At 40.9% G+C, this 25,791-nt stretch overlaps 1 protein-coding gene across 4 annotated transcripts in view; it reads left to right on the top strand.

Moving 5' to 3' along the window:
• Positions 1 to 25,791, top strand: part of GRK4 (G protein-coupled receptor kinase 4) — a 134,320-nt gene that overhangs the window by 78,804 nt on the left and 29,725 nt on the right. For all 4 annotated transcript variants that reach the window (XM_014832835.3, XM_044767940.2, XM_014832837.3 and 1 more), the window contains 4 exons: positions 9,821 to 9,913; positions 10,912 to 10,975; positions 15,325 to 15,465; positions 17,712 to 17,902. In XM_014832835.3, the coding sequence (XP_014688321.3) occupies positions 9,821 to 9,913; positions 10,912 to 10,975; positions 15,325 to 15,465; positions 17,712 to 17,902 (489 nt within the window). The remainder of the gene's footprint in view (positions 1 to 9,820; positions 9,914 to 10,911; positions 10,976 to 15,324; positions 15,466 to 17,711; positions 17,903 to 25,791) is intronic.

Here is a 25,791-nt window from a genome sequence, read left to right as displayed (position 1 = left end):
ACACTCACAGCCAGCAGACCAGGTACTCCACGACCAGCTTCACCTTGGGCAAGGCCAGGCTCTCTCTCATTGGCCTTTACAACAAGGCTCCCAGAAGCACAGTGTCTTAGTCCATTTGAGCAGCTGTCACAAAGTGTACCACACACTGGGTGGCTTATAAACAGCACACATTTATTTCTCATAGTTCTGGAGGCTAGGAGCCCGAGATCAGGGTGCCAGCAAGGCTGGGTTCTGGTGAGGGCCCTTTTCTGGGTTGCAGACAGCTACCTTTATCTATGTCCTTACTTGGTGGAAAGAGAGTGAGGGAGCTCTCTGGTCTCTTATAAGGGCACTAATCCCATCATGGGGCTCTACCGTCATGACCTACTCACCTCCCAAAGGCCCCTCCTCCTAACGCCATCACTGAGGGGATTAGATTTCAACATATGACTTATAGGGAGACACAAACGTTCAGTCTATAGCACACATTGCATTAATACCTTCTCAAAAACTGACGACAGATATGCCAGGGAATACCAAAGTCTTCATCTTTCAATTGAGGAGAAAGTACGCTTTGTGAGTAAAGAAGACAGGTCTCAGCATGCTCACGAGGCTACGTGGGGAAACGTCGCACTGGTTAGCAGGACTGGTCTGGTTCGTGAGTAACGAGGGTCTTTGTGTGCTCATCGCTCTGTGCTGCTTCTTGTTCCTGGAGTTTAGTTTACCTTGTGGTTTGGAATTCAGGTTTTAGGCTGCTGATGTCTTTTTACCTAGCTTTTACCCGTAATTTCTCTTACCTCTAAGTACATCTGTTATTTTTCTACAGTTACCATATGTTTGTTCCATGTTGTATCCTTGTTCCAGCCTTAGGATTCCTCATTGATATGTCTGTCACTAAATTTATTTGTGTTTTTAACCCTCTGATTAAGCAGACTTTTCAAATTCTCTTCTGTTATTGAAGAACGCGGGTGATGTACATGGCTGTATTAGACTGATCAAAAGTTCTATCTTCTTCTCTGTTCATAAATAAGTATGGACTTAAAAGTCACTAATCTTTAAATAAGTTTTGGTCCTCAGGCATCTATCTGTTTGATTACTTCATTTGACCAATGACTGTTCACTCCCTAGATATTTATTAAGTGTCTATCATTTGCTGTCAGCTGTGCCAGGCACTGGCTAATTGGAGACTTCAGCATAATATCGTGTAGAAACTAGGAGTTTTAGTGTTTTCTATTACTCTGTCTCATTTCTGTATTGTTACGACCTTTATATCCCCAAAAACCTTTTCCCGCTTTGGGTCCTAGAATCCTGATGCTGCTTAATGAACATAACAGATTTCCTTTATGCTGCCTGTTGTTTCCACATGAAGCTGTAGTGAGAGTTGGCACAACCTGATGGTTAGTGGGGATCACCAGAATGAACGTAAAAAACACTGTGGAACTGATGCATAGTTTTTTGGGTTTTTTTGTGTGTGTGAGGAAGATTGTCCCTGAGCTAACATCTGTGCCAGCCTTCTTTGTTTTATGTGGGATGCCACCACAGCACGGCCTGACAGGTGGCGCTACATCTGCACCCGGGATCCGAACCTGCGAACCCTGGGCCGCTGAAGCAGAGCTCACGAATTTAACCACTATGACACCAGGCCGGGCCCTGATGCACAGTTTTAAATGTCATAAATTTAAAAAAAATGGGTGCAGTAGGTTTATTATGCAGACTAGAGCAGTGGAGCAGAGCCTGTTGTTTTTGAAGTGAAAGGTATTGGGCAGTGAAATTGAGAAGCACTGGCAAGTCGCTTGTAGTGTTAACCTTAACAATTTATGCAGACTGAGAAATATACAAACATGTTAAGTTGGTATTTGTGGGGTTCTTTTCATGGAATTACTTAAATACCTTTGTAAAAATGATTTAACTAAGCCGACATTATCAGAATCCTTAAAAGTTTGGAGTTGAGCTGCCCACATGCTCAGGAGAGAAAGGTGCGTGTCGAAGCAGGGCACAGGCTCTCCTCTCCCCCAGGGGACGAGGGCTTGGTCTGCGTTGCCGCTGGACGGGGTCAGTTCTAGAGCTGTGTGTAGCAGCAGCTTCGAACCTTTGATCTCAGGACCATCTTATATGCTGAAAAATTGTTGAGGACCCAAAGAGCTTTTGTTTATGTGTGTTTTTTTTTGAGTTTACGATAGTTTACAATCTTATGAAATTTCAGTTGTACATTATTGTCTGTCAGTCGTGTTGTAGGTGCACCCCTCCACCCTTTGTGCCCATCCCCCACCCCACTTTTCCCCTGGTAGCCACTAGTCTGTTCTCTCTGTCCACATGTATAAATTCCTCATATGAGTGGAGTCATACAGAGATTGTCCCTCTCTATCTGGCTTATTTCACTTAAAATAATTCCCTCAAGGGCCACCCATGTTGTTGTGAATGGGACAATTTTATCCTTTTTTATGGCTGAGTAGTATTCCATTGTGTATATATACCACATCTTCTTTATCCAATCATCAGTTGATGGGCACTTAGGTTGCTTCCATGTCTTGGCTGTCGTAAATAATACTGCAATGAATATTGGGGTGCATGGGACTTTAGGAATTGCTGACTTCCAGTTCTTTGGCTAGATACCCAGTAGTGGGATAGCTGGGTCATATGGTAGTTCTATTTTTAATTTTTTGAGGAGTCTCCATACTGTTTCTCAGAGTGGCGGCACCAGTTTGCACTCCCCCCAGCAGTATATGAGGGTTCCTTTTTCTCCACAACCTCTCCAACACGTGTTACTTTTTGTTTTGTTTTGTTTTGTTTTTTGCCATTCTAATGGGTATAAGGTGATATCTTAGTGTAGTTTTGATTTGCACTTCCCTGATGCACAGCGATGATGAACATCTTTTCATGTCCCTATTGGCCATCTGTATGTCTTCTTTGGAGAAATGTCTGTTCATCTCCTCTGCCCATTTTTTGATGGGGTTGTTTGAGTTTTTGTTGTTGAGTTGTGTGAGTTCTTTAGATATTATAGAGATTAACCCTTGGTTGGATATATGACTTTCAAATATTTTTTCCCAGTTAGTGGGTTGTTTTTTTGTTTCAATCCTGTTTTCCCTTGGCTTGAAGAAGCTCTTTAGTTTGATGAGGTCCCATTTGTTTATTTTTTCTATTGTTTCCCTTGTCTGAGAAGACATGGTGTCTGAAAAGATCCTTTTAATACTGATGTCAAACAGTGTGCTGCCTATATTTTCCTCTAGAAGCCTTATAGTTTCAGGTCTTACCTTTAGGTCTTTGATCCATTTTGAGTTTATTTTGGTGAATGGTGAAAAAGAATGGTCAATTTCCATTCTTTTACATGTGGCTTTCCAGTTTTCCCAGCACCATTTGTTGAAAAGACTTTCTTTTCTCCATTGTATGCCCTCAGCTCCTTTGTCGAAGATTAGCTGTCCATAGATGTGTGGTTTTATTTCTGGGCTTTCACTTCTGTTCCATTGATCTGTGGACCTGTTTTTGTACCACTACCATGCTGTTTTGATTACTGTAGCTTTGTAGTATGTTTTGAAGTCAGGGATTGTGATGCCTCCAGCTGTGTTCTTTTTTCTCAGGATTGCTTTAGCAATTCGGGGTCTTTTCTTGCCCCATATGAATTTTAGGATTCTTTGTTGTATTTCTGTAAAGAATGTCATTCGGATTCTGTTTGGGATGGTGTTGAATCTGTAGATTGCTTTAGGTAGCATGGACATTTTAACTATGCTCATTCTTCCAATCCATGTTCATGGAATGTCTTTCCATCTCTTTATGTCGTCATCCATTTCTTTCAGGAAAGCCTTGTAGTTTTTATTGTACAGGTCCTTCACTTCCATAGTTAAATTCACCCTGAGGTATTTTATTCTTTTTATTGCAATTGTGAATGGTTTTGTGTCCTTGAGTTCTTTTTCTGTTAGTTCATTATTAGAGTATAGAAAGGCTACTGATTTATGTAAGTTGATTTTATACCCTGCAACTTTTCTATAGTTGTTGATTATTTCTAAAAGTTTTCCAATGGATTCTTTGGGGTTTTCTATATGTAAGATCATGTCGTCTGCAAACAGTGAGAGTTTCATTTCTTCCCTCCCTATTTGGATTCCCTTTATTCCTTTTTCTTGCCTAATTGCTCTGGACGACACCTCCAGTACTATGCTACATAAGAGTGGTGATAGAGGGCATCCTTGTCTCGTTCCTGTTTTCAAGCAGATGGCGCTCAGTTTTTGCCCATTGAGTATGATGTTGGCTGTGGGTTTGTCATGTAGGGCCTTTATTATGTTGAGGTAATTTCCTTCTATCCCCAGTTTTTTCAGAGTTTTTATCATAAATGGCTGTTGGATCTTGTCAAATGCTTTCTCTGCATCTATTGAGATGATCATGTGGTTTTTATTCCTCAGTTTGTTGATGTTGTGTATCATGTTGATTGATTTGCGGATGTTGAACCATCCCTCTGTCCCTGATATGAATCCCACTTGATCATGATGTATGATCCTTTTGATGAATTGTTGAATTCAGGTTGCCAAAATTTTGTTGAGAATTTTTGGATCTATGTTCATCAGCGATATTGGCCTGTAGTTCTGCTTTTTCATGCTGTACTTGTCAGGCTTTGGTATCAGCGTGATGTTGGCCTCATAGAATGTGTTAGGAAGTGTTCCATCCTCCCTAATTTATTGGAATAGCTTGAAAAGTATAGGTATTAAATCCTCTCTGAAAGTTTGGTAGAATTCCCCAGGAAAGCCATCTGGTCCTGGGGTTTTGTTCTTTGGGAGGCTTTTGATGGCTGTTTCAATCTCTTTCCTTGTGATTGGTCTGTTCAGATTGTCTGCTTCTTCTTGACTAAGCTTTGGGAGATTGTAGGAGTCCAAGAATTTGTCCATTTCCTCTAGGTTATCCATTTTGTTGGCATATGGTTTTTCGTAGTATTCTCTTATAATCTGTTGTATTTCTGCGGAGTCTGTTGTTATTTCTCCTCTTTCATTTCTAATTTTACTTATCTGAGCTTTCTCTCTTTTTTTCTTTGTAAGACTGGCTAGGGGTTTGTCAGTTTTATTTATCTTTTCAAAGAACCAGCTCCTTGTTTCATTGATCCTTTCTACTGCCCTTTTTGTTTCAATAGCATTTATTTCTGCTCTGATTTGTATTATTTCTCTCCTTCTGCTGACTTTGGGCTTTGATTGTTCTTCTTTTTCTAGTTCAGTTAGGTGTAGTTTAAGATTGCTTATTTGGGGTTTTTCTTGTTTGTTAAGATGTGCCTGTATTGCGATGAATTTTCCTCATAATACAGCTTTTGCTGTATCCCATATGAGTTGGTATGGCATGTTATCCTTTTCATTTGTCTCCACGTATTTTTGATTTCTTCTTTAATTTCTTCAATGATTCATTGCTTGTTCAATAGCATATTGTTTAGTCTCCACATCCTTGTGCCTTTCTCAGCTTTTCTCTTGTAATTAATTTCTAGCTTTATAGCCTTATGATTGGAGAAGATACTTGTTATTATTTCAATTTTTTTAAATTTTTAGAGGCTTGCCTTGTTTCCCAACATATGGTCTATCCTGGAGAATGTTCCATGTGTGCTTGAGAAGAACGTGTATTCTGCTGTTTTTGGATGGAGTGTTCTATATATGTCTATTAAGTCCAAAAGTTTTAGCTTTGCATTTAGCTCCACTGTTTCCTTGTTGGTTTTCTGTGTGGATGATCTGTCCGTTGATGTGAGTGGGGTGTTGAGGTCCCCTACTATTATTGTGTTATTTTTGATATCTTCTTTTAGGTTTGTTAATAGTTGCTTTATGAACTTTGGTGCTCCTGTGTTGGGTGCATAGATATTTATAAGCGTTATTTCTTCTTGATGAAGTGTCCCTTTGATCATTATATATTGGCCCTCTATGTCTCTCTTTACCTGCCTTATCTTGAAGTCTGTTGTGTCTGATATAAGTATTGCGACTCCTGCTTTCTTTTATTTGCTATTAGCTTGGAGTATTGTCTTCCACCCCTTCACTCTGAGCCTGTGTTTCTCCTTGGAGCTGAGGTGTGTTTCCTGGAGGCAACAAATTGTTGCATCTTGTTCTTTAATCCATTTTGCCACCCTGTGTCTTTTTTTTTTTTTTAAAGATTTTATTTTTTCCTTTTTCTCCCCAAAGCCCCCCGGTACGTAGTTGTGTATTCTTCGTTGTGGGTTCCTCTAGTTGTGGCCTGTGGGACGCTGCCTCAGCGTGGTCTGATGAGCAGTGCCATGTCCGCGCCCAGGATTCGAACCGACGAAACACTGGGCCGCCTGCAGCGGAGCGCGCGAACTTAACCACTCGGCCACGGGGCCAGCCCCCACCCTGTGTCTTTTTATTGGAGAGTTCAGTCCATTTACATTGAGGGTGAGTGTTGATGCATGAGGGCTTAATGCTGTCATTCTGTTGCTTGTTTTCCAGTTTTCCTGTGTTTCCTTTGTTTCTTGTCATGTGTGTTTTAGCCTACCCATTGACTTCTGCAATTTCTTATGCTAGGTTTCTTAGATTTTTCGTTATTTATGTTTTGTGTCTCTGTTCTGTTTTTTAGTTTAGTGGCTACCCTGAAGTTTGTACTCAGAATCCTGTGTATAACATGGTCCATTTTCTGGCGGTCTCTTACTTCCTTAGCCTAGACTGTTTCAGTCCCTTTCCTCCTCCCCTCCTAAATTATTATTTTCATCTCTTATTCCAACTTGTGTTGTGAGTTTGTGGTTAGAGTGATAAGATTGTCTTTGCTTTGGTGATTTACTTCCCTTTATCCTAATGCTATAGTTGAATATTTGCTATCCTATTCAGATTCTCTCTATTTGTCTCCCTGCTCTATGTTTTGTGACCCCTTACTCCCTTTTTTTCTTTTTTCAGGTATGAGGGCCTTCTTGAGGATTTCTTGTAGTGGAGGTCTTGTGGCTATGAAGTCCCTTAGCTTTTGTTTGTCTGGAAAAGATTTAATTTCTCCCTCATATCTGAAGGATATTTTTGCTGGATAGAGTATTCTTGGCTGAAGATTTTTATCCTTTAAAGTTTTGAATATGTCACTCCTACCTTGTAAGGTTTCTGTAGAGAAATCTGCTGAAAGTCTGATGGGGTTCCTTTGTAGGTTATTTTCTTCTGCCTTGCTGCCCTGAGTATTCTTTCTTTGTCATTCACCTTTGCCAGTTTTACTACTATATGCCTTGCAGTAGGTCTTTTTACATTGACATATCTAGTAAGCTTCCTCCTGACATACCTGAAAGCTTATTCCACACATATTTCTCTCCTATTCTCTAGATTTGGGAAGTTCTGTCTTATTATTCCTTTGAGCACACTTTCTGCTCCATTCTCCTTTTCATTGCCCTTGGGGATTCCAATTATTCTTATATTGCATTTCCTCATTGAGTCGGCTATTTCTCAGAGATTTTCTTCATTCCTTTTTATTCTTAATTCTCTCCTTTCCTCTGTCTGGAGCCATTCATCCTGTCTATGTTCGATTATGCTGATTTGCTCCTCTATGGCATACACATGGGCACTCAGGGAATCTGTATTCTGTTTTATCTGATCCATTGTATTTTTCATCTCTAGTATTTCTGATTGATTCTTCTTTATAGTTTCAATCTCTTTTGTGAATTAACTCCAGAACTCGTTGACTTGTTTCTCTATATTTTCCTTTACCTCATTGAATTTTTTGTCTATAGCTATTCTGAATTCATTTTCGTTTAGTTTACTTATTTCTGAGTCCTCAGGGCATAATTCTGGGTTCTTATTTTCCCTCTGATCTGGAGTTTTTATGAATAGTGGTTTTTGCGCATAATGCTATTATTCGGTTGCAGTTACAGCCTGTCGCCACTAGATGGGGGTCAAGAGCCACATACTGAGAGCCCTCCGCCTTCAGCCGCCATGGCGGCATGCAGTGCGGGTTGGGGGAAGAGGGGCCCCTTCTCTCACGCACAGACTTGGTTTTCAATCAGCTCTCGCTGTCTCCTCTCCTGGGATCTTGGCTTGCTGAGGTCACCCGTTGAAAGCTTTCCCCTGTTAGAGGGCTTCCCTCTGGGCTGCACGGCCTGGGAGTCCTGGACGATCCCGGACACGCGGCCCCTCCCCTTCTCCTTCCCACCCGTAGGAGCGATCCCAGTCTCTAGGGGAGGAGCTAAGTTCTCTCCTACCCTGTTATAGCTCCTCCAAGGGTGGCTCCAGCCTCTCTGTGCCCTCTGTCATTTCGCTGCTGTGGGTCTCTGAGGATTTCTGAGCTATTATGATACTTTTTTGTTGGAATATGGTTGCTCTTTTTTTGTTGTATGTTGGAGGGGAGAGAGTCCCAGGCAAGCTCACTCCGCCATGGCTCTGATGTCACCCCCATGTACTATGTTTTTAAAAAATAAGAAGACACAAACATTTCACTCTCCATCAGAGCAGGATGTTGTCACATGTCTTGTGGATTCTGAAGACTCCCTCTGTGAGAATGAGGGTTTTAAAAGACACATAACATCTTAGTACTATTATAAATATAGTTTCATTATGGAACACCACCTGAGGGGGGTCTGGGAACCCAGAGGGATCCTCAGGATACATTTTGAGAATGACTGTGCTATAACATTAGTCAATCCAAGAACATATGAATAACCTCTTTTTACAAAATAAAGTGGAACAAATCAAGTGACTTGCTCAGAATTCTAAAAATCAATGAAAATGAGATCGTTCCTAATGCCTCTTCAGTTACCAACCTACTAGCAATTCCCCATGTAAACTATGCTCCTTCCCATTTGACTCTTGCTATGCTCCGGACACCCTTTCTTTCCTTCTTCATCTCAGTGACTTCTCCTTCAGCTCAGCCATCACTTTCTTCAGAAAGTCTCCCTCATGCCTCCTTTTCCAGGTGGGTGTTCTGAAGCACACCAGGCCCAGCCATGATTCCTCTGGTGGCACTCCTCACACTTGTGCACAATCTTACCAGCTCCTTGACTGAGCTGTTGGATTCATCAAGACAGGACTAATTTTTCCCCCAGCATCCAGCACAGTGCTTGTTGTTTACTCAGTAGTTGTTTATTGAGTAATGAGGTGTTTTTACTTCTATAATAAAATTATAAATAAAACCTAAGAGACATGGATAATTATATAAAATTTATTCAAGAAATATACAGCATAAAATAATTTATGAGGGTGCTGGCCCCATGGCCGAGTGGTTAAATTTGTGCTCTCCGCTTTGGTGGTCCAGGATTTCACTGGTTTGGACCCTGGGCATGGACCTGGCACTGCTCATCAGGCCACGCTGAGGTGGTGTCCCACATGCCACAACCAGAAGGACCTACAACTAGAATATACAACTATGTACCAGGGGGTCTTTGGAGAGAAGAAGTAAAAAAAAAAAGGAGAGGAAGAAGATTGGCAGCAGATGTTAGCTTAGGTGCCAATCTTTGAAAATAAAGCACCCAATAAATTTTTTTTAACATTAAAAAAAATTGTGTCACATATTAACATTTTCTACCATATGACTATGATCATTTAGAAATTTGATTTTATTTACAAAATGTTTACATTCCCTCCTGAAATGCACACACACACACACCTTGAATACGTTTTAAACTATTGTCTTTCTACTGGTAGACTTTTTTTTATCAAGTTATTATTTCTCTGAAGTCCATATATGTAAAAAGAACCTCTGGCTTTGGGAGGGTAAATCAATTTCATATCTTTTGAATTCTTGCCCTTATGTTTTTCACTGATAGCATTAGAAACCAGTGTAGAATTCTATAATTGCAAAATACAATATATTGAATTGTGCATAATGATGGACTTCCCATATCATGCAGTAAAACACAGTTGTTTGCATATTATAATGTGACAAAATTGTATAATTGCATAAAATCTTTTTCTAGAATTGTCCAAAACTATTTAAGTGGAGAACCATTTGAAGAATACCAAGAAAGCTCATATTTTTCTCGATTTTTACAGTGGAAATGGCTGGAAAGGTATGTTCTAATTTAAAATTCAATAAAAACAAGTAGTAACTTCTCATAATCAGCATGCTGATTGATGTATGCTTTTTCATCTGTCAAAATACAGTTGGAAGTCAGGTCATATGTAGTATTTTTGTACAGAAGTTATTAATATGTATTATGCAGTTTCTTCTGACTCAGTTGACTCTGTTCTCTCTTCCTAAAATGTCAGTTAGCCCTGTTGGTGCAGTAGTTAGAAAATAACACATCCTGGATACACAAAAATACAATCCGATGCAGTGGTTGAGTCTTTGCAGTCTTAGCCCTGCTTAGCCTAGTACTAGCTGTGTGGCCTCAGGCTGGTGACTCAGCCTCTGTGAGCTTCAGGTCCTTGTTCTGTAAAATAGGGGTGATTATAAAATCCACCCTAGGGACTGCTGAGGCTACCTGAGAAATGTGTGTAGAATGCTTAGCACAGTGCTTGGTGTGCAAAATCAAGTGCACAGCCAAAAAAGTGTTCGCTGCCACTAGTGGTGGTGGTGGTATTATTATTATGTCACTTATTATTGATTGATTAAATTTCCAGTTCTAGTTCATACATGTTTCTTTTGAGACATTGGGTACATGTTAAACATCTCCTTTGAGGCTCTTTTTTTGAGGACAGCATGCTGTGGATATGTCATTTTCCTTAACAGCTGTCTGACAGGCCCAAAGAAGTATTCCTAAGAATACATAAGTATCTCATTGCAGGGGCTTGTTACAGACCTGTCTTTAGCTAGTAAGGATAATCTGACCGTTCTGCATCTGTCCTCATTGTTTTCAATAAATCTTAAATGTCAACATGTGCTTATTTCTCTTAGTGCGATTGAGAGCTGTCCCACTAGAGGGAGCCACAGTTGCCTTTGTCCTGGGCACGCCCGTTGAGTAAAGCGTTTCCATGAATAAGGCTAAGACAAGAGCTGGGTAGCCCTTCTGTTTTAAAATAACAATGTGATATGAGACCTGAACCTTTTTTTTTCTTAATTAATCAGGCAACCAGTGACAAAGAACACATTTAGACATTACAGAGTTCTAGGAAAAGGTGGATTTGGAGAGGTAAGTAATGTGTGACCCAGCGTGAGTAGTGCTTCCAGAGAAATAGATAGCAAGGTAATTGAAAGAAATTATCTTCAGGTAACGTATCAACTTTACCAATAAATTTATTTCCTTATTGTGTATTTTGTGAATTATTTTAGCCAACCATGAGAATTAAGATTGAATTTTGAGCCAAAGGTACTTTGCTACAAGCTTTTTAAAAAGTTGAGAGAGCCAGAAAAAAAAAATTAACTATCTTGTGATTTTACCTTTCACTTCATATTTCTTAAAGAAGTTTTATTTTCCCATGCTCAATGTTCAAGCTCAGTCAGTTTGTCCTGACTTAAAAGATTATTCTGTTTTTATATTGTGGAGTTTCTGTTCCTCTACTTCCATAATTTAGTACCAGCCTAAAAGTTCACATAGTTCAGAGTATATTATTATTATTATTATTATTTTTTATTGAGTTAATGATAGGTTACAATCTTGTGAAATTTCAGTTGTACATTATTGTCTGTCAGTCGTGTTGTAGGTGCACTCCTTCACCCTTTGTGCCCATCCCCCACCCCACCTTTCCCCTGGTAGCCACTAATCTGTTCTCTTTGTCCACATGTTTAAATTCCTCATATGCAGAGTATATTATTAAATATTCTTGTTTAACTCAACTCTGTTTGGACATATATGAACCTCACACCTACATCAAAAGGTGTTGGAAAATGTGTAAATTTGGGGAAATTCTAAGGGAGCTACCCACAAATCCATCAGAAATGGTCTTTAAATGTGATGGCTTTCGTAGATAGAGACCTCTGTGGTAGGTGGACAGAGAGTCGCATGCAGTTCTGTTTAGGTGACTTAAAGAGATGTTAATTGCCTCATTAATTATCTGGAGTGATCGTATCTAGTTCAAGCATGTGTAAGTCCCCAGAGCCGGGGAGCCACAGGAGAACTGAAACTGTGTGCTTAGGCAAAAGTGGGTTACATGCACACGATTTAAATCATACGTGCTCTCAAATCCCGGTGACAGCCAAAGCCATGGCTACCAGAATCCCCTTACCGTGAATTAGAAAGCTGGCCCAAGAGCTGGCACACTGCAAGGGAGGTCTGCTACCATCTGAGTTTGACACGGTAAGAAGCGGTCCACATAGCGGTTACTTTAGGAGAATCGGCAGTGTCGGACCTCTGATACAATTCTGGAGACCGTTTAGAATACTTTGTGTAATCCAACCGAAGCTTGTTGTACCCACTTCATAACAGATATTTCTGTAAGAAATCCATCCTCTATTTGAACACCTCCTAGAGCAAGAAGGTCATTTGCTCTCTGCAATTCATGCTGTTCTGCCTTTCTTGACCTCCAAGTACAAAACTCAGATTTTGTCAAAGAGAACAAGAGAAGTTTTAAGCACATGGGTCTTGTGCTGACAAAGGAATGAAGTTCTAGTTACAGCCACATATAAGTTTTAAAAATGGACTCAGTAGGAACAGGTTAGCAAATTTTAACTGTTGTGAAAGACTTGGTATATTTATGATTTTATATATTACTCTTTTTTCCAGTTTTATTGAGAAAAATTGACATATATCACTCTATAAGTAAGGCATACAGCATGATGGTTTGATTTACATATATTTTGAAATGAATACTAGAATAGGTTCAGCTAACATCCATCATCTCATATGGATGCAATAAAAAGAAAAAAAAAAGAAAAAAGGGAAAAAACTTTCTCCTTGTGATGAGAACTCTTAGGATTTACTCTCTTAACAACTTTCCTATATATCATACATCAGTGTTAGCTATGGTCATCATGTTGTACATTCCATCTCTAGTACTTATTTATCTTGTAAGTGGAAGTTTGTACCTTTTGACCCGTTCTACCCATTTCTCCCTCCTGCCACCCTCCACCTCTGGTGACCACAAGTCTGATCTCTTTTCTGTGAGTTTGTTGTTGTTGTTGTTGTTGTTGTTTTTAGATTTCACATACAAGTGAGATCATACAGTCTTTGTCTTTCTCTGTCTAACTTATTTCAGTTAGCATAATGCCCTCAAAGTCCATCCATGTTGTCACAAATGGCAGGATTTTATTCTCTCTCATGGCTGAATCATATTCCTTAGTCTATATCTATCTATCTATCTATCTATCTATCTATCTATCTATCTGTCTATCTATCTATCTATCTATCGATATACCACATCTTTATCCCTTCATCCATTGTTGGACACTTAAGTTGTTTCTATGTCTTGGCTATTGCAAATAATGCTACTGTGAACATGGGGGTGCAGATGTCTTTTCGAATTACCCTTTGCATTTTCTTTGGATGTATTCCCAGAATTGGAATTGTTGGATCATATGGCAGTTCTATTTTGAATTTTTTGAGGATCCTCCATACTGTTTTTCATAGTGGCTGCACCATTTACAGTCCCACCAACAGTGCACAAGGGTTCTCTTTTCTCCACACCCACACCAGCATTTGTCATTGCTTGTCTTTTTGGTGATGGACTGCAAATTACTTTTAAACACATATACTTGTGTTTCCAAACAAATGATTGTACGGATGAATAAATTGTTGTGGTTTTTCACAGACTTGTTCTCGATGTGCTATACACTACATCAAGGCCCAGAGGGGAGTGAATAATCCATTTCTATTCTGAATGCCTCTCAGAAAGAGCCCTGTGACCCTAATGCAGACAGCCTTGGTGCCTTTTAAATCCAAATTCCAATAGTGCATTTACTTTTTTCAAATGCTAACACCTCTTCTAGTAGATTTGAAAAGACAAACATTTTGGTCTTATTTTGTCAACAATAATGCTTTCACTTATGCTTTACATCCTCCAAAATAGATTTGGAGGGTCCCAAGGCAAGCGCACTGGGAAGGGAGTTGGGTAGACGTCTCTGCTTGTGTGGCTGTAGGGGCAGCATAGTGGAGTGGAAAGAGCATAAACTTAAGAGTTGGGCAGACCTAAGGTCAAGTTCCTCTTCCCTCCCCTCCAGCTGTGTGATCTTGGGTTCACCATCTTGATCTCATCCTTCAGAGGGGGTGATAAGCCCTGCTTCAGTGGGTTGTGGTGAAGAGCAAAGGAGTATTTGTATCCAGCTGATAATGCGATGCCTGACGCCCTTACCGCTTCTCCCTTCAGTCCTTTGATTTGGCAGTTCCACTTAAGAGAATTTATCCTAAGTTAATGATAAAAAGATATCGCAAAGATTTATGTGCCAAGACTTAGTAGGAAAATGATTAAATAAATTGTGGAGTAGTCATATATTGGGAGAATGTTTAATGATGAGAAAATATCTGCACTATAAAATGAGAAAGAGGAGATTATAAAATATTATCTATTCTATAATATAAGCACAATTTTTCCCTAAAGGCCAGGGGTTTGGGGGTGTAACAAGGCATATATTCTTGAATGTGCATGTACGAAGGGGACTTATAAGCCTGTGCAGCCAAATATTAATGATAGTTATCAGGTAAGTTTTATCATTGTCTTTATTAATACTTTCAATAGTTCCAACAATGAACTTTATATTTTGCCATCAAAATTATTTTATTGATAGATAAAATTATATCATGTCTTATATTTGCTTTTAAAGTAATCCTCTGTGTGTGTGTATGTGGTATATATGTCTGTGGTTGCAGAGTAGGTGGGTGTGCGATGTGTGTGTGTTGTATGTGTCTGTGTCTGTGGTGTGCAGTAGCTGTGTGTAGGGTGTGTGTGTGTGTGTGTGTGTATGTGTTTGTGGGCTGGGTGTGTGGTATGGGGGTATGTGTGTCTGTGTCTGTGATATAGAGTGGAGTCAGAGGGAACAAGACAGCCATACGTTGATAGCCTAGAAGCTGGGGGACTGGTACCTGGGGGCTCATTATACTATTCTCTCCACTTTTGTATGTGTGAAAATTTTCATAATATAAAATTAAGCAATATATAAATATTCCTTTAAGAACAAAGTAGAATAAAAGTATGATAGTCTGTGAGTTCTATGAAATATATTTCCTTATATTATTGAACTTTTAAAAAAATCAAGAATCTACTTAGTTTCAAAACTTTTGATCTTGTACAAAAAGTAAAAAGACTTATTTAAATTAAACAGATGCACCATGATCACGTATGAACAACAGGCTCCATTTGCCCACAGCTGTCTTAGATAAAAAGCACAATGCTGTATTCACTTGTTTGTCTCGGCTCCCTTTGGAGGGGAAGAAGCTGAGGGAAAAGAGCCGAGCCAGGCTCTGAGGCGTCCATGACTGAAATGGTCTTGGCCCATCAGAGTCTTCGCTGCTCTTTACTAGATGGATTATCGTGGAGAAAACAGGTTTCTTTTTGTAGCCTAAGAAATGTCAGGTATACATAAACCTTTTTTTCTTTTGTTTGAAACTAGGTTTGTGCCTGTCAAGTGCGAGCTACAGGAAAAATGTATGCCTGTAAAAAGCTAGAAAAAAAGAGAATAAAGAAGAGGAAGGGTGAAGCTATGGCTCTAAATGAAAAAAGAATCCTAGAAAAAGTGCATAGTAGGTTTGTAGTAAGTATCTTCTTCCGGTCCGTGCGTAGAGTGCCTGGTTGTAGCGCTTTCCAGCAGACCTGCTGCTAAGCTCACCTCCGTTCCCGCTGTGGCGTTTGGGAGTTGGTGAGTTTCTTAGTTTAGTGTGGGGAGGGGTTGCTGTCTTGTGCTGTTAACAGGGATGGGTGCCGGAAACAGTTTTGTTTCAGTAACAGCCATTTTCTTTCCTCTTCAACTCTTACTGGACACAAACATAAACATGGTGATCCTGCTTCCAACTTGTGATTCCTTACAGATCTGTTGCAGTCCACCGTCGCCTTGTCTGTCAGTTACTCTTCACCCCTTCACCTGTGGTGTTTCCTGGTCAGGTGTCCTGTCCTCTCTGGTGGCAGCCAGAGCTTATTGTTCAGTTTGCCGCCAGCCTCCAGGGCTCTGGCTGGTGGGGGCCTCTGGCTGATGGGCTTGAAGACCCTTTCCGAGCCTGTCTCCTCGCGCAGACCTCAGTCTGTTTTCCTCTTTGTCCTCTTTCTGACACCCAGCAAGTTTACTGCTTGGCCCTAAGTTAGCATATCCCAATATTTGAATCTCAAATTGCACCTTCACTGTTTCAGGTGAGGATTGATCATCCAGGAATCTGGGATGAGCTCAGGACCCACTCCAGGCCCTAGGCTATGCATGAAGTAGAGTGGTTTTCCTCGCCAGACCCAGCTTCTCTCCACGTAGTTCCTTGTTTGCTGTAGCATCTACTGCAGTGTGAAGGTCTGCTTGAAGGGAGAGAGTGAAAGGTGAAAGGCCCAGAGGGGATTTCACATTTACATGATTTATAAAATGATTTGTAGTGTTCGAGTTACTTCCTCCAAGTTATTTATTTCTCAGTCTGAGGTCAGTGCTGGGGCACGGGTGTTCCAGAACAGTGTGGTCTGCACAGCCGCCATCTAAGTTTAATAGTTTATGTCAATGTCAGTCTTACGTGCATTGCCTGAAAATCTTTAATAAAATGGGCTCATCTTGGAGTTGCTTGAAACATATTTGTGTAACAACCTTGAAACATAGAAACCCACAATCTAGCTTTATGAAAGGGGCATAAATAGTAATTATGGTTTATTCTATTTAAATATGTTGATTTCTATATTCTTTACCTTTCCCAAGGAACCTAGAAATATTTTTGTTCATCCTTGATTCTGTTTTTTCCTCCCTGCTTACTGTCAGTCAGTGGGTCCTGCCCTGTCCCTATGTCACGTTCGTCTCCTCTTCCTCATCCCCACTGCCCACCCTAGCCCACAACATGATTGTGTGGATAGACAGTCCAGGACTTTCCAGATACCTGATTGAGAATTTAGCTAAGTTATTAGATATGATACCAGCCACAGACAGTTAGAAAATGAAAATTTTTAATTGATACCATTTACAATAGCATCAAGAAACATCAAAATCTAGGCAAAAATCGAATGAAAATGTGTAAGATTTCTACACTGAGAACTATGAAATGCTATTACAAGCAATTAAAGAAGACCTGAATAAAGGGAGGGGTATCGAGTCCGTAGATTCAAAGACTCAATGCTGTGAAGATGTCACTTCTCCCAAAACTGATGCATAGATTAAATGAATTAAATGCAGTCCTAATAAAAATCCCAGCTGGGTGTGTATGTGTGTGTGTGTGTGTGTGTGTGTAAGTTGACATACAAACCAGTAGAAAAGTGGGAAAAAAACTTGAACAGGCACTTCACAAAGAGGTTCCAAATGGGTAATAAATATATGACAAACTCTGAGCAATGTCCCATATATTTGCACATACAGAGAAATGCACATTAAACCTCAGTAAGAGATCACTACAGCTCCACCAGCGTTGATTGACAACATAAAGTGTTGGGAGGCTGTGCAGCAGCAAGCTCTCTCTGCACTGCTAGGCAGGGCGCACTTAACTTGTATGCTGGATGTGGGTGTTCTGGAAGTGTGGATATCGGCGCTAATGATTAGAGCAAAACTGAGGAATCTTGATCTCAAGTGTCTTTGTGAAGTTTTGTCACCTACCCATGTAGACACAGAAAGTTCTCTCCTTTCAGTACGGAGTTGCTGGAAGATCTCTGATAGGTAGAGATCCGAGAAGCACCAGACGCATGGTATACATTTCCCTGAAGCATACGGTATTTGGGTGTCCTAATGATAAATCTAAGGTGGATTATTTGAATATTGTTAGCAGATTGAGTAAATGATCATTGAATGAGCAGGTTTCTGTGTTTTGTTTTTTATGATGTTGTTGTCTTTAGGTTAGTTTATCCTACACTTACGAAACCAAAGATTCCTTGTGCTTGGTGCTAACCATTATGAACGGAGGGGACTTGAAGTTTCACATTTACAACCTGGGAAACCCCGGCTTTGATGAGCAGAGAGCTATTTTCTACGCTGCAGAGCTGTGCTGTGGCTTGGAGGACTTGCAGAGGGAAAGAATTGTGTACAGGTAAGAAGGCACGAACCCTGGGGCCTTGAAACCTGTTCCTCCTGAGCCGTGGGCTGCGGCACAGTCCCACTGGCCACTTAGGGGCTTGGGCAAGAGGGCAGTTGGGGAGCCCCTTGGTGGCAATGCCTAGGGGCTGGTCATTCACACTATTGGAAATGTGCCTGATCAGAGGTGGACCTTGGTTTTCTTTTTAGTTCTCTTTAATCTATAGTAAGTAGCTTTTACTTGATAAGTTGATCAAATATAGGTGGTGCTACTCACATAGGCACAAGAAGAGCCCATTTCCAAAATCCTTAGACATTTTGACTGTTCTGCTAAGGACTGTGGGCTGCGTCCCAACAAAATAGCATAACAATCAAATGTCTTAAAATAATAAAATTAATTTTTTTGCATCTTCAAATTCAGCAAAGAAAATTAAATTTAGTAGTTAGAATGAGTTTAGTGTGATCCATATCTTTAGTTTTAGGGGAAGCATTCCTTCCACCCATCCCGTCGATGCCGGCCTTCCTGGACTCTGATGCTCTTCTCCACTGCTCCCTGGGCAGCTTATTTGTTCACTTCTGTGCAGCCATCCCCCGACTGTGTGCAAATCATTCCCTACTAGGCATTTCTAGTCCTGCTCTTTTCCCTAAATTCCAAGAGGTCTGTATCCCTTGTCCTCATCCAGTTGATGACCAAATCACTCCTGAATATTTCCTAAATCACTCTTGATTTTCTGGGGTCACTGGTGTGGTTGGTATTTTCCTTAGGTCCACTTGCAGGCAAGAACTTGAACTGTCTCCCTGATGCCAGCCTTGTCCCGGTCCCAACTCCACATGACTGACAACCACGCCTTTCTGAGTGAGCGTCTGATCCGGTCCCGTCGTCCCCAGGTTGGAACCCTACGAGCCAGGCTCTCCTGACCCTGTGTAATGCCGCCCTCTGACTTCTCCAGCCCCGTGTCCTGCTGCTCTTGTAATACGTATGTATTTGCAGCTCCAAGAACTTGTCAGGCATCCTCATGTCTTTACCCCTTTGCACATGTGGTTCCTCTTTTGGATGACTTTCTTCACTGCACCCCCTCTTTGTTCATTCCAAGAAGCTCCTCTTCATGGTGCCAGAGTGCGCCCCCTCCCCTGACAGCACAAGTGCGTGCCCCGCTTCTGCATCCTCACAGCACTCTGTGTTGTCCCGCTCCCGGGCTGGTTGTGCTCGCCTGCGAGCTTCTCAGAAGGCTTTTCTCCTGGCCGCCCCTATTCTTTGTCTACACGTACCGGAGCCAAGTGAAATGTCTCTTGAGGGCCAGATACCTGGCGTGGCCATGGGCCGACATGGCCCCACCTGGATTTGTTGAGCAAGGGGTGGATTGCGGCCCCTGGAGTGGTTCCTCTAGAGACAGAGTGGCTGTCTGAATGGAGACTGCCCTGTCACCCTACTTACAGGGAGAAAAGGTGGCGCTGGAGCACTGAACAGCCTGGAGGAGCCTTGATTCGTATTTTACTCCTGGAGGAAATTCCAGTTGAGTACTGTTATGGACAGGCAAGACCCCTCTGCTTGCCTCTGGTGTTAGGATGTGTTACTGGATTACTGGTTAGAAGATTCTCATTTCCCTCATTCTTTCACCTCAGGCTCCCACTTACCCTCAGGCCAAGCAGGTGAGAGGCATGGGTCAGCCCACATGCAGTGAGAAGTGGACCAAGTCTGTCTCATCCACTGCTGTGTCTACAACACCTGCCATCAGGAGGTGCCCACTAAGTGTGTGTTGAATGAATGACTGATGGTTTTCAGCCTCCAATGGTGCAGCCCATCTCTCTTTAATCTAAGGACCCATTAAAGCACTGCTTGCATTCTTCAACAGAAAGGTTTTTGTGTCCTCTTTTTTGTTTTCAGAGATTGCCACTTGACAACTCTTATGAGAGCAAGTGCCAGAAAGATGATCTCTTTTTTTCCAGAGAGACAGTACAAATAAAAATGCTTTACTGTTTCTGCAGTCTAAAGGTCAGCAAAGCAGAGGCACTCAGGTTGGGCTTTAAGCAATCCTTCAGGAGCAGCATGTTACCAGTCAGAACTGAGAGCCTTGGGGCTGCCTTGCCCTCTTCCCAGGGAGCTGCCTCCAGAGTGCCATGGGGTGGGGAGGGCATGACCGTCAAGTGTGGACCTCCTAGAAAGGCATCGAGGCAGATGCTGCAACACGGTTTGGAAGTCTGCCAAAGAGGTATCTGTGCCCGTGAGCAATTAAACGTACTGGACTCTTGGAATTCTTTCCAGGATTTGTGCTTTAAAGTGGGCACACACCTCATCAGGGAAGGCTTCCTGGAGGAGCCAGAACTTAGGTTGCAGTTTGGAAAGATGGCTAAGATCTGAACAGGGGCAAGAAGGGGTGGTTCTTCCAAAGGAGATGTGTGTTGCATGTGCATGCTGGCGAAAGCGAGCAGAGGAGGCCGACCAAACCAGAGCATGCGTGAAGAAGCAGGAAGGAAGGAGCGAGCTTGTATTGGCTTTCTGTTTGCTTCCAGGTTCAAAACTGTGCCTTTTTATATCTGTTATTTATTCAGAGAAAAGGTTAAGAAGTTAGTAAAGAGCCATAGCATCCTAGAGGGCCTTTTATTCCAGATGTGATTCTCCTGGAGTATTTTATTTCTTCTCTCTACAGTCCAGTGCTGTTCAGATAAAATGCCTGAAACGACATAACGACAACAAACCACAAAAGGAGTGCCAGCCTCAGTGGGGCCCAGGAACGCTGCCAGGGGGCTGGGGGTGCTGTACAGCACTTAAGGCAGTGCACAGGCAGGGAGGCACACCTGGGCCATGAGGCCCACAGAGCAGGCTCTCTCTGACTGTTAGTGCCATAGGTGTGTGATTTTAGAGTTGTAGTAGTTTATGTTGTCAACTTAAAAAGCAAATTTGCCAGCTACTTTACCCTCAAAACAAGTTTATTCGGGAACAGCCAAAAGAATTGCAGTTCAGGATGTGCACACTATGGCAAACCATAGGCAAACCCGGAAAACAGACAGGGGAGCTGCTGCTTTTATAGAGCAGGAAGGGGAGTAGGGAGGGGCTGCTCTAAAGGAAGGTCCATGGGGGGAGACTGACAGTTCAGGCGGCAACAGCTTCTCATTGGCTGAGCTGCCACATCTCTCATTGGCTGAGCTGTGACATTCCTCATTGGTTGAGCTGCGACGTTTCTCATTGGCTGAGCTGTGGCATCTCTCATTGGCTGAGCTGTGACATTCCTCAGTGGCTGAGCTGCGGCATCTCTCAGTGGCTGAGCTGCGGCATCTCCCAGTGGCTGAGCTGCGGTGTCTCCCAGTGGCTGAGCTGCAGTGTCTCTCAGTGGCTGAGCTGCAGTGTCTCTCAGTGGCTGAGCTGTGACGTTCCTCATTGGCTGAGCTACAGTGTCTCTCAGTGGCTGAGCTGCAATGTTCCTCAGTGGCTGGGCTATTGCTGGGTGGGGAGAGAAATCTGCCTTCCCAGTAAAGCCTTGTACTTCCTGGTTGGAGCAATTCACGGTGTGTGATGGGGTGTGAGAGCTCCCCCTGCAGTTTAGCTGGGGTTTCTTTCATTAATTTCCACAGTGTCATGCCCCTAGATACCTCTAGGTATAACATGGCTTTGTTTAAAATATTCAATGAAAAAAAAGCAAGTGACTGAAATAAAGTGTATGTACGGGGAGAGAATCTTGAGAGAAGAAAAGTGTCGGACTTTTCTGTGCAAAACCATTTCTTAATCTAAGAAGCAGCTTTTCAGTTAAAGCAAAACAACAATATTAAAAGATATATTTGTGTGTGTGTGTGTATTTTAAGTCCAGCTAAGTACTTCCACTCTCAGACTCTTACATGACATTTCCATCGCCTCTTTATTGTGCAAAAGTCTAAACAGAAACAATTGTCTTTGGGGTTTTGAATGTCTTTTAAAAATTAACTTAGGAACATAGTCTCTGTAAAACGAGATGAACTAAAATGCTTTTAGCTAGGAACAGACTCTATGAGTGCCCTAGCACCATCTGAATATCACCATGCAGGAATAACCACTGCCTTGTTAAATAGCACTTGGGTTTCTGGGTAGTATTTTCTTTTCATGTACAAGCTTTTTCCCAGACCAACCTATAGCCTCAGGGGACTCCTGGCCTGCCAGCAGCCGGATCTGGACTACAGCCTTCTCCATGTTCTTCAACCTCTCTGGGAATGGCGTATTTTGCTTTCTATTGTTTCAATAGTGTATTTAAATTACAAGAATTACTTTTCATAACAATGTGCAATATGTATGCAGGTGGATATGGCAAAAAGACTATGAAAATTTTAAAGAGTTGGCTTTTTCAAATGTTTTCACTTTCACCACTCTGGGAAACAATATGGAGGTTCCTTAAAAAATTAAAAATAGAACTGCTATATGATCCAGCAATCCTACTTCTATTTATCAAAAGGATATATCTATAGGATATTGAAAAGATGTCTGTACTGCCATGTTCATCGAAGCATTATTCCAATAGCCAAGCTATGGAAACAACCTAAATGTCCATCAACAGATGAATGAATAAAGAAGGTGTGGTATATATATTTACACAATGGAATATTATTCAACCATGAGAATGAAGGAAATCCTGCCATTTGCAACAACAACAGATGAAGCTTGAGGTCATTATGCTAAGTGAGAAAAGCCAGACACAGAAAGACAAATACTGCACGATCTCACTTAAATGTGGAATCTGAAAAAAAGTCAAACTCATAGAAACAGCAGAAAAGTGGTTGCCAGGGCTGGGGGAAATAGGGAGAGGTTGGTAAAAGGGTAAAGCTTTCAGTATAAGATGAATAAGGTCTGAGGATCTAATGTACAACATGGTGACTATAGTTGATATAATTGAAATTGTATAATTGAAATTTTCTGAGACTAGAACTTAAATGTTCTTACCAAAGAAAAGATGAATATATGAGGTGATAGATTAACAAGATGGGGGAATCATCTAGGTGATAATTAAGTAGATGGGGGGAATCCTTTCACGATTTTAAGGAAAATAATATTTTTAATTTCACTGTGTTTTCTAGCAATTAAGAAACAATAGAAAAACACATTGTGAGGGGCTGGAGATGCCCACATTGGATTTTTCCAAGTGCCCCGGGTCTATCATGTTCCAAAAAGGTCAGCTTCCACACCGTCTCAGTAACCACATGTGTGTCATCTTCAGTCAGTCACCTCTACAGAGGAGCTCAACACTGGGGAGGCAGGACTCCATTTTTCTGTCTCTATAGATTTACCTTTTCTGCACATTACCTATAAATGGGATTATACAATATCTGGTCTTTTGCATCTGGCTTTTTTCCTCTAGCATAATGTTTTTGAGGTTCATCCGTGTTTCAGCATTTATCGGTACCTTTTTGTGGTGGAATAATATTCCACTGTATGGATGGACCACCTTTTATTTATCCATTTGCCGGTTGATGGAAACTTTGGATTGTTTCCACTTTTTGGCTGTTATGGATAATGTGAACATTTGTGTATGAGTTTTTGTGTGGACATATGTTTTCCATTCTCTTGGGTAGATACCTTAAAGTGGAATTTCTTGGAAATGGAGAATTTATGGATGGAAAATTTATGTTTACCTTTTTAAGAAAATTCCAACTGTTTTCCAAAGTGGCTGCACTATTTTACATTCCTTCCAGGGTTCCAATTCCTCCATATCCTCTCCAACACTTGTTATTATCTGACTTTTTGATTCTACTAATCCTAGTGGATGTGAAGTGATATCTCATGATTTTGTTTTTGTTTTTGTTTTTAAAGATTGGCAGCTGAGCTAACAACTGTTGCCAATCTTCTTTTTTTTTTTTCTTTCTGCTTTTTCTCTCCAAATCCCCCCAGTATATAGTTGTATATTTTAGTTGTGGGTCCTTCTAGTTGTAGTACGTGGGACGCCACCTCAGCGTGGCCCGATGAGCGGTGCCATGTCTGCGCCCAGGATCCGAACCAGAGAAACCCTGGGCCACCATAGCAGAGCACGCGAACTTAACCACTCAGCCACGGGGCCGGCCCCATCGTGGTTTTGATTTGCATTTCCCTGATGACTGATGATATCGAGCATCTTTTCATATGCTTATTGACCGTTCTTATATATTCTTTGGTAAAATGTCTATTCAAATATTCAGTCCATTTTTTTATTTGGGTTATTTGCCACCTTATTATTGAGCTGCAAGAATTCTTTATATGTTCTGGATACAAGTCCTTTACCATACATAACATTTGCCAATTTAAAAAAAAAATTTTTTATTGAGGTTATAACAATGAACAACATTGTGAAATTTCAGTTGTACATTATTATTTGCCAGTCATCTTATAGGTGCACCCCTTCACCCTTTGTGCCCACCCCCCATCCCCTTTCCCCCTGGTAACTACTAATCTGTTCTCTTTGTCCATGAGTTTGTTTATCTTCTGCATATGAATGGAATCATACAGAGTTCGTCTTTCTCTATCTGGCTTATTTTGCTTAACATAATACCCTCAAGGTCCATCCATGTTGTTGTGAATGGGACAATTTTATCATTTTTTATGGCTGAGTAGTATTCTATTTTGTATATATATATATATATATATACACACCATATCTTCTTTATCCAGGCATCAGTCAATGAGCACTTAGGTTGCTTTCATGTCTTGGTTATTGTGAATAATGCTGCAATGAACATAGTGGTACCTGAGTCTCTTTGAATTGCTGATTTCAAGTTCTTTGGATAGATACCCAGTAGTGGGATGGCTGGGTCATATGGTAGTTCTATTTTTAATTTTTTGAGAAATCTCTGTACTGTTTTCCATAGTGGCTGCACCAGTTTGCATTCCCACCAGCAGTGTATGAGGGTTCCTTTTTCTCCACAACCTCTCCCACATTTGTTATTTTTTGTCTTGGTTATTATAGCCATTCTAACGGGTATAAGGTGACATCCTAGTGTAGTTTTCATTTGCATTTCTCTAAAGATCAGTGATGATGAGCATCTTTTCATATGGCTTTTGGCCATCCATGTATCTTCTTTGGAGAAATGTCTGTTCATATCCCCTGTCCATTTTTTGATCAGGTTGTTTGATTTTTTGTTGTTGAATTGTGGGAGTACTTTATAAATTATGTCAGATATATGATTTGCAAACATTTTTTCCCAGTTGGTGGGTTGTCTTTTTGTTTGAATCTTGTTTTCCTTTGCCTTGTAGAAGCTCTTTAGTCTGATGAAGTCCCACTTGCTTATTCTTTCTATTGTTTCCCTTGTCTGAGGAGACATGGTGTCTCAAAAGATCCTTTTAAGACTGATGTAAAAGAGTGTACTGCCTATATTTTCTTCTAGAAGTTTTATGCTTTCATGTCTTACCTTTAAGTCTTTGATCCATTTTGAGTTTATTTTTGTGAATGGCATAAGAGAATGGTCTATTTTCATTCTTTTACATGTGACTGTACAGTTTTCCCAACACCATTTGTTGAAGAGACTTTCCTTTCTCTATTGTATGTTCTCAGCTCCTTTGTCAAAGATTAGCCATCTGTAGATGTATGGTTTTATTTCTGGGCTTTCAATTCTGTTCCATTGATCTGTGTGCCTGTTTTTGTGCCAGTACCATGCTGTTTTGAGTACTATAGCTTTGTAGTATATTTGAAGTCAGGGATTGTGATGCCTCCAGCTGTGTTCTTTTTTCTCAAGATTGCTTTAGCAATTCAGGGTCTTTTGTTTCCCCATAGGAATTTTAGGATTCTTTGTTCTATTTCCATGAAGAATGTCATTGGGATTCTGATAGGGATTGCATTGAATCTGTAGATTGCTTTAGGTAGTATGGACATTTTAACTATGTTTATTCTTCAAATCCATGTTCATGGAATGTCTTTCCATCTCTTTATGTTGTCATCAATTTCTTTCAGGAAAGTCTTATAGTTTTCATTGTATAGG

Source organism: Equus asinus, chromosome 3, assembly GCF_041296235.1.
Source record: "Equus asinus isolate D_3611 breed Donkey chromosome 3, EquAss-T2T_v2, whole genome shotgun sequence".
In the NCBI taxonomy this organism is placed as follows: domain Eukaryota; kingdom Metazoa; phylum Chordata; class Mammalia; order Perissodactyla; family Equidae; genus Equus; species Equus asinus.
Note: the sequence above shows the minus strand (reverse complement) of the source record. Positions and strands in the feature narration are given on the sequence as shown.